General features: G+C 42.6%; 1 protein-coding gene across 1 annotated transcript; it reads right to left on the bottom strand.

The window, feature by feature from the left end:
* Positions 1–1,832: 1,832 nt before the first annotated feature.
* On the bottom strand, positions 1,833–9,011 carry LOC104615236 (uricase-like; the record flags this gene model as incomplete). Its single annotated transcript, XM_010293800.1, has 7 exons — positions 1,833–2,111; positions 3,126–3,209; positions 3,630–3,753; positions 4,229–4,415; positions 7,647–7,725; positions 7,851–7,967; positions 8,732–9,011. Coding segments are annotated over 7 exons (1,009 nt in total), but the record flags the coding sequence as incomplete, so codon positions are not given.
* Between the last annotated feature and the right edge of the window lie 154 nt (positions 9,012–9,165).

The raw sequence follows: 9,165 nt of genomic DNA, 5'->3' as shown, positions 1-9,165 counted from the left end.
GAAAATTTGGGCTTCTTCCGATTGCCTAAGAACTTTCTTTAGAAGCAGTCTGCCCGTGTGAGTGACTCAGGTTTGCAGCGCTGGATGGAGCTGTGCCAAGATGTGTTTAAAGGCTTGCTGAATGTCTGCGTGTCTGTGGAGGTTTATAGAAACCTCATTGCATGAGTGTACGTGTGTGCTCGTTGCCACGGGAGAGTGAATAAACAGCTGGTTGCTGCTCTGTGTCCTCATTCTGCTGTGAAGGTTAGTCCAGTACTAGCTTACAAGCCTACAAAGGAAGCACAAGTAGCAACGCCAGGAAACCTTCCGCCTAACGCAGTGCGTTTCTCGTAAGGTAGAAAGGAAGTGGGTTGTGCAGATCTGCCTTGTTTAGAAAGAGGTAAATACCGAAATCTTCTGTAAGATCCTTTTTCATCTATTTTTAACAATTGGTAGTGAACTGTCATTTGGAACAAGACTGGTTGCAATTTGAGGTAAAATTGGCTGAACTAAACCATATTTTGTTTACTTACAATGTTTGCATTTAGGTGGAAGTAGTAAATGGTTTCATTTCTTATTTGGTAAATAGTCAAATACTAGTTTGTTTTTTGATGTTGCTCTTTATTTGCCCTTAAAAGATACATTAATAAATTACAAGCACCTAAAAATAGCAGAAATAGCAAGACAAAAGCCCACAAGTACAACACACCACAATCTAACAAGGTGAGAAAGAATGTCCCCAGCAAAAGCTAAAAGTGCTGTAAATAAAACTTCCAGAATTGGCTAGTGGCCAGAGAACGGCATATCTGGAACAGATTAACTCTGTGGTGTTATTTGTCCTCTTGTTTTTCAGATTTGTCAGGCTTGTGAACAAGTGTCTTCCCTTTGCATCTCTTATGTCCTGCAAGTTCCTATCTTGCAAAACACTTCAAAACGTCACCCGGTGCAGGACATGTTCCACATTTTTGGTGCCTATGAATTTAATGATTGTACCCAGAGGAATGCTGTCACGTGGAGTCTGTGAACATGACGCCCGGAGAAAATGAGAGCAGCGGTTAGAAGTTGTCAGAAGTTGAGCAGGATTTCTGTTGCAAATGTGGCAGCCGCAGTTTGCGAGACGAGAATTGTTGGCTGTATGGTTTTATCTCTGTGTTCAAAGCTATCACCTGGGGTAACTGAAGTAAGATACGTATTGTCTGGCTGTCTAGCTTTCCCTGCCCCTCCCGAAAGTAATAGGGTTACTTAGGTTGACTCCTGCCTGCTCAGAAGTCATGATGAGATTATTAGACTAAAGAAAACTATTTAATTAAACTTACAGAGATAGCCCAAAACCTCAAACACCTCAGTGGTTAATATAAAAGTAATTATATAGTAACTGTATAGTCTGATGAGTAGCAGCAGCAGCCATGCAGAGTACATGTAGAGGAATTAGTCAACAGCTGTAACTATTCACACCGCAAAGGAGATAGAATAGATACTTTTTTTTTTCTTTTTTCATTTCCTTCACAAAGAAATCGGTGTCTGACTGATTCCCTGTTCAGTTACTGGGTCAGAACCTCAGCTCTGTAGATCAGTGGTCATGACAGGTTACATCAATGAAACATCTGGTCTCCTGCCTGTATATTCATTTTACTGAAGGAACGTTAATAGAATATACAGAGTTGCTGATTTTACCTGTCAAAAGCGTGTTACAGACACTATCAAATTCATTGTTTCATTAAGAGGTCTGGGAATAACTCGTTTAAAAATTAATTTGCCATAATGTTTCCAGCTGGAATTTTCAAAAGAGCATAGGGGATTTCAATCTGCAAATCACACTGGGATTCAGGGGCAGACTTTGATTTCTGAATTCCTGAGGGTCCTTCAGAAACCCCAACCTCAGGAGTTCATAGAGGGAAAAGTAGTCAGCAATGGAAGAGGCCAGCAAGGAGTATACGTTGATAAGAAAGCCGTACTGTAAGTTTATCAGGAAGGTGTGAGTGTAGCCAAGACGTTTAATTGCCCTGGGCAGTTGTCAGTCCAAACTGACTTTGCCTCTCATCTTTCTGCACGTGGCCTTGTGCTTCTAAGAACTTCTTCCTGCCGAGTGTGCAAGCGCAGGAGCCATAGGGAGCTTCCACTGGAACCAGAACCTGAGGGGGACGAGCACAAACACAGAGGTCATTTCAGAGACAGGGATGTACCGGTGCTGGCGCAGCAGAAACTGCAGCTGTTCACCTCCTCTCAAAATCACGCCCGGGCCCTTCCCTTCCCCTCCCTTATGAATATCAATGGTAGATTTCGCTGTTTTCTCAAGCGAAAGTGGATCTATGGTGTCCATCTGAAAAAGGGCAAGGGTAGGATGGCAGCAGAATCACAAGACTTAGGGAGGGAGACTAGAGCATAAAGAGACTATAGACCATTGATGCAACATAGAATAACCCAGTTTCTCTCTGTCACGTGGGGATAACGTATCTGACTTTCAGCTGGACTTGGCTGTCAGCTAGAGCAGCTGTGGAGGGAGGAGCAAATTTATCTTATCCCCCGCATCTCTCATCCTCTGCCTGATCCCAAGCTTATACCTCGTCCAGTGTTGGACCAATCTGCTTTGGCTCCTGATGGCTACAGAAACATCCCTTCACTGCTCCCTGAGCATGCTGGCCTTCCGTCACCTCGAGTTAGCCTATGGCCTGGCTAACCTACTTGTGACCCCGCTGCACCAAGGGTGCTCCCTGGCCTCAGTGCTGTTGCCGGTGGAGCAGAGAGAAGAGCCATCGTGGGCTAGCGTTCCACACTACCTGGCTATGGGAAAGGATGCCATGACACATTCTGCTTGGTTAAAACCGCACAGGTTGACATTATCACTAAAAGTCAAATTCAGTGGAGAAAACAGGAATGCTTTTTCAGAGGTAGTCTCTGTTACAGATCCCTTTGATCTCCAAAGTGTTCCACCGTGCTGCTGTAGCTTTTATCAACAACAGAGGAAGGCGATTATCCTCCTTCTGTAATCAGTGTAAATCTCTTTTTAGAGGTAAGGGGCAGCTTTCACTGGGGCTGGGGGAGAAAGTTTGCTCCCTTTAATTCTGGTCTATGCAGAACTGCTGCTATGCTTCAAGGCTGAGCATTTCTAAACATGCAGGCAAGTTGTCTTTGGAGCATTTACTTACTTCTTTGTCATTGGTCAAGCCTAGATTCTTCATGTCTACGACATTATAAAAAGTGTTGTTCAAGATGGCTTCTATGACCTGTACCTGAAACCATGAAAACGGATGAGACGATGAATTAGGGCACCTTCTCAGCCAACAGCCCGGCGGGCTTTTCACTCACTGTACAGAAAAGCAGTGCAGCCCCCTCAACCACCCCATATGTACAGTTGATAAAATGCAATCTACTGAACATGTAGACAGTGTTGTAGCACCTCTTTCACTTTTACTCATGTCCTGCCAAGCTCTGAGTGGTACTGTCCCCCATTATGTTCACAGCTGAGGAGCAGCACATGAACTTCTCAGTGTGTTCATATTTTTTTCAGATCATCTACCTGTACCACCAAACCGTTTCCAGGCTGACTTAGAACTGTCAGAGGAAATAATAGGCTCATTTTGGTCTTCTCAGTGGTCTGATTAACATGCATTATTGTTTAAGTAAAACCTCAACAGGAGGAAAGAAGATACCTGTGACACTTTGGAAAGGACAAGCATCTGGATACTGTTGACAGTCTTCTGGTAAGAGCGTGAATACTCCCCACAGTCGGGTGGCCCAGAAAAGGCTTCAAGGATACACTCACGGATTTTGTTCCTAGAGGTAACACAAGTTCTTATAAAACCTTCTATCAGCTTTCTCTGTCTAGATCCATAATGTTTTTCTGTGGTGGGTTTTTTAAAATTTTATTTTCTCTGTCTTTTCTGACAAATACGTAACACATGGGATTGCATGGAAGAAGGGTTTCTTTGCCCTGTCACTTCCAAATTCCCGGCCCCCCCAGCTCTATAATTCACGGGTAGGTATTCTGTTAGAAGTACTGTTAGTTTGTTCTCCTGAAGTGTTCTGTACTGACCACTGAACTGTCCATTTAAATACCGGCCACTGATGCACCATGTGAGAGCGCAGCAGCCCCCGAGGCCCCTCGTAGCAAGTGCGTAGTGCTGCCGCCGAGGTCCGTGGGAGGGGCTGGTGCACCGCACTGCAGACCGGCCCTTACACTTGCCATATTGTCTACCGGGAGTTTGGGATCATCGGTTAGCTAATAAATGTTATTTGATTTGACATATACCATATGCAGTCAAAGTCAAAATCCCTGCATTCGCCGTATGACCATTTGCAGAAGAGCTCTCCGCATAAAATCCTGTCGTTCCTTTCGGGAAGTGTGGTGTGTTCATTCTTATAGAAGCCTTCAAATCCAGACTGTGTTGTCTTCATAAGTTTCAGATCTTTAATTCCAGCAAAAACAACCAGAGGACCTGTGATCCAAAAATATGAGACAGTATGAGTTCCTTTTCAGGCAGAGAGAAAGGAACCTCTGGGTGCGTCCTGGCGGTGCCAGCTCCAGAGCCGTGAAGCGGTCTCTCCAGGACTCACTCCGGTGCTTCTGCTGCAAGCCTAGCTACTTCTAAAAATTATCTTCTGCACACTGACGTTAGCAGAAAGGTAAGAAACAAGACAGAAACTACTGAAATCAGAGCTGAATCTAGAAAACAGAGAATCCCATCAAGTGACCTGCAGTCAAGGAGAGCTGAGGACGCCCTTTATCTCAGCTCCTTGGAGCTGGGACGTGCAGTGGGTTGGCTCTCACTGATGTCAGGGACTACTAATTGCTCTACAGGGAAATGAAACAGGCTACTAGTGCTGTGGGGTACAGGAGAGGTGAGGTGAGCCTTTTCTAACAACATAGACGAGTGTAGATACTGTCTGTACAAAGGCAGAATTCTCAGTCAGAAATTCCCTTCACATACCCATCCTGTTGCGAGTTTTGCATCCGAAAGAACGAGAGGGCGAGGAGCCAATGCAAATCCCTGCAGTCAGCTAATTAGCAGGAACTGGCACTGATACAGATGCCGCCCACAGGTTCAAACTGATGGTGTTTTTGCTCTTAGCCACTATTTATAAAATGTGCTGTTGTAGATCACTGTTGCATGAGTGGATTATAATTTTCTAAAGACCAAACAGTTGTGTCCTGAACTTTTTCTTCTAACAAACCTTTTGGGGGGTGGCTAAAAAATTTCAAGCAATCAGTTGTTTAGAGCACATGAAACTGATAACTGAAAATTTCACTGACCAGAGCTGCCAAAAAAGCAGATTCAGAAAAGAGAAACTTCATGGCACACAGGCTTATCCAGAGCCTGTACAGATAGTCAGTGGCTGAAGCCCAAGCTTCTGTTTCTGTGCTGCTCTTGGTGCTCACACTAGCTAGTTCAAAATTAAACGTTGAATATGTCTGGCACATAGTAATCCTGCCTTTGGCTGGGAAGACTGACAGACTTGGTCTTTAAACTGTGTCTTTGCAGGAATTTATACTGGAAATAATTCCTCTGTGATGGATATTTCCAAATTACATGATTGTTTAGAGGGGTTTTGTTACTGGAAATGGTCAAAACTGCATTTTATCTATTTCTTCTCTTGTTTACATTCATTATCATTTTTTAATGGGTTCAAGGAGGTCTATCTATAATTTTGGCTACATGCCCCTGTTGTTTACTAAAGCTTTTAAAAAAAGTCTAAAGAAGAGACTGTCCTTGGACAGGATATTCTGGTGTTTGTTCAGACCTTGACGAATTCATTGCTTGGGTATAAGATTGTAATACACAGGTATTAATGTAGTGCAGATACTATCAGTGAACCTGGAGATGTATTTATCTCATACTCCAATGCACAGCCTTGTTTGAAAGAGCTCCTTGCAGTGAATGATTTACTGAAGTGCTGGCTGGCTGTGTTGCAATCGCCCTGAAACTCACACTGAAGAGTATAACACCAAGGCAAAGTTTTTGGGGTGGACGGCCCGTGCTATGCTTTCAGTATCTTTTGTGCTTTCAATATGTTTTGTGCCATCTTTTCAGTTGTAAATTGTTGACTCTATTAAGTTACTTATGATGTTTTCAGTTTCCAAAAGAGTCTGAGCCTTTTATCAGCCAATGTAATGGAAAAAAATAAGCCTATAATTCTATTAAGCCTCACGAGGTTTCTTTTAGTGACAAAAAAAGTGTTGAAAGATAGGATTAATTGAGAAATAAATTTCTGTGTCTGGCTGATAGGTGCATAGGAGGATGCTAAAGATAGAGAAGGTTCTCTTATAAGAAAAATAAAAGGGATTTGAAAATCTTCTCTTCGGTTATTGTTCACCTAGGCAGGGAATCCTAAAGAAAGAGCAAGAGGGCTACATGAAGGGAAGGCTAAGAAGGAAAGGCAGTTTCTTCAGTAAGCCTTAAAGGCTTTTTGTTTGTGTAGAACCTGAAATCGCAGAATTTCATGCTGAATTTTCAAGACGATGAACAAATTAGATTCAACCTGTACATTAAGAGCAGCAGCTTTTCAAGAAGGCACAAACTCTTTTAATTTTTTTTTTTTTAAATTAAGGTTTCTTTCTTTACATTTCCCAGAAACTTAAGGCAATGCTATTGAGGCTGGCAAAAATGCAGTCATAGTTAACATTACTAGGAACATTAAAAAAGATTAGGCACTGGAGACTTGTACAGGCTCTCTCCTTTCTCTAATGAGCCTTTCAGACTTGTGTCCCGTCTGCAAGTGAAACTGGTCTTGCCGCTGGTCCTAACCCCGACGCGTTAGGAAAACAGGGAGAGAGGGCAGGATGGGAAATAGTTCTAAGTTACATTAGGACAGTAACAGCTAGATACTGAACTAATGCCTAAAACCTCTAAACCCACTGTGTGAAACAACGTAGTGTCTCAGCCCAGTTCCCAGTAGTCTTAGAGACAGGTTAAATGCAACACCGACACAGTGAGGTTGAACTAACACTCTTGTCATGAGTCACAGCCAGAAGAGATAATTTTTACACTCCCTTTGGAATGCCAATTTATGGACAGATAGTTGAGCTTGAAAGCCTATGTCTTTTAAGTATCACAAAACTCTTCGTGAAGCCAAACGATGCTTTGTTTACGCATGGCGTGCAAAAAATAATAAGCACAGTCGGAAGTATTTTCACGTGAAAAATTGTTTGCACGTAGACCTGAGTGCTCACAATGTTCTGGCTTGCAGCAATGAAATTGCATCTTAGAAATAAAACCAAGGCATGCTGACAGGGTTTTGAAAATAACGGCAAACTAGGCAACTGGCCTACAGCGCTGTGGTTTCATGATACATTCTCTATAGGGTAACGATAACAGTGAGACTGCAGAACATGGTATAATGTAAACAAGTAAGCAGATCGTTCTCAGAAGGCTGTTAAATCCTTAAAATGTTATATCCAACATATAGCAGTTCTGTTGTATGTGCTGTTGTAACTACTGTATGTTTAGGATATACGTACAAATGTGAGCTACATTAGTTCTTTGGCCGTGTCTCAGAGATCAAGGAGTACAAAATTAGACCATGAAAGTGCTCTTTGTTTTGGACCTCTGGAAAGGTTTGGCTGTGCCGTAAGCCCTGTAACACCTTTCACGATCTCTAAAGCCATCTTCATCCCTCATCGGCAGAAATATTTACAGACAAGGAAGGGAAGCTGCAAATTCTTTTCTCACCATTTCGGCATTGCTCAGCTTCACAAAAGCGGATCCCGTCAGGAACGCATATAAACGAGTGGATGTGAGGAACACCATTCTGCAATTTAGAGCAGACATGTAAGTAAAAGTGCAGCAAATAATGTCTTAACTTGAAAACAGGAACTGAAAGAGTGACAAATGGCTCCAGCATAAACAAACTGAATATATTAGTATTTTAGATACCTCGTGTAGACGTTGCCATGGTACTTCTTGAACGTAGGTTTTGACGTACGCCACTTGGCAAAATGTTGTCATGAAGTGTTTGCAGATATCTATAGCAAATTGTTCTAAAGTTGGGATCTAAGACACAAACAGTATTGTTAGAAAGAAGCAATTACCTCCTGTACAAGAGTAGACCGTTCTAATTGTGGTAAACATTTGGGAAGGATCAATGTTGTTAAAAACACAGATTTCTTTCAATTCTGGTTTTGCGCACTGCAAATTTGATCAGCTTGCAGCATATGCTGCAATACCAGCTACAGAGGCATGTCAAAAATCTCCCGTTCTATGGCATAACGAGCTGCAGTCCTTGGACTGAGAGACACTGCTACAGAAGCCTCACCCTTCGAGGATATAATGCTGAAATAATCATAACAATATTCTGATTAAGCTTTACAGGCTGAAGATGGGATGTCATTACTGAGACAGAGAATTTGCACTATTGTCATTACAACAGACACAACAGAGAGAGGTAAGAACACAGTTAACAGAATTAAGAGGAGTCTCACATACTTTGAGACCTTCTGTTTAAAAGTGCTATATAGGAATAATGCACTATTATGTGCTATTAAAATTAAAAAAAAATGTATCTTGCATGACAAATACACCACAAATACTGCTAGCTCTGGGAGAAAAAAAGGCTTTGGAAAATGCAGGAGTCGACAGGATAAGCACTTGGAGGAGGAAAGATTCTCTCCCAAGTCACTGAAGGTGACTTGAGTGCTGATCTGACATGTCGATGGAGGGAGAGATTCTTTGGATGGATTTTGAAAATAAAAAGTATAGCAAACACTTGCAAATGAAGTCATAAGAAACAGCAAGGATAGTTAAAAACTGAAAAATACCCCATTTTTTTTGGCCAACACAAGGACAATATTCTTCATGGTGTCTGTAGGTATCACAAGAGAGTTGTTTCCATCCAGGTACTCATGCGCAGAAGTCAGCCGGAGATGCGTGCACACTTCCACTTCTTTAACGAAGTGCTTCTTCCCTTCTCGACGAAGGCGAAGGAACTTAATTGTGTTCTTGCCATATTCGCAGTTGAGGACTTCTACATCCTTGATCTGCAGAGAAAATACATGACAGTCACAAAGGAACTCAGTGGAAGCCCGAGTTATGCTCGGTCTATGGAACATAAACAACGTTTAGGGCCTTTATTTCCGTGGTTACCTGTGATGAAAATATTTCCATTATAAATCACAAAGGCCCTATAGGGTCCTGCGCGCCAGGCTGGGCAGGCGGGGGCAAGCGGGCGCTCCGCGGCCCCGGGGCTGCCCCC

The sequence above is a fragment of the Phaethon lepturus genome, unplaced genomic scaffold, assembly GCF_000687285.1.
Source record: "Phaethon lepturus isolate BGI_N335 unplaced genomic scaffold, ASM68728v1 scaffold57568, whole genome shotgun sequence".
Classification (NCBI taxonomy): domain Eukaryota; kingdom Metazoa; phylum Chordata; class Aves; order Phaethontiformes; family Phaethontidae; genus Phaethon; species Phaethon lepturus.
Note: the sequence above shows the minus strand (reverse complement) of the source record. Positions and strands in the feature narration are given on the sequence as shown.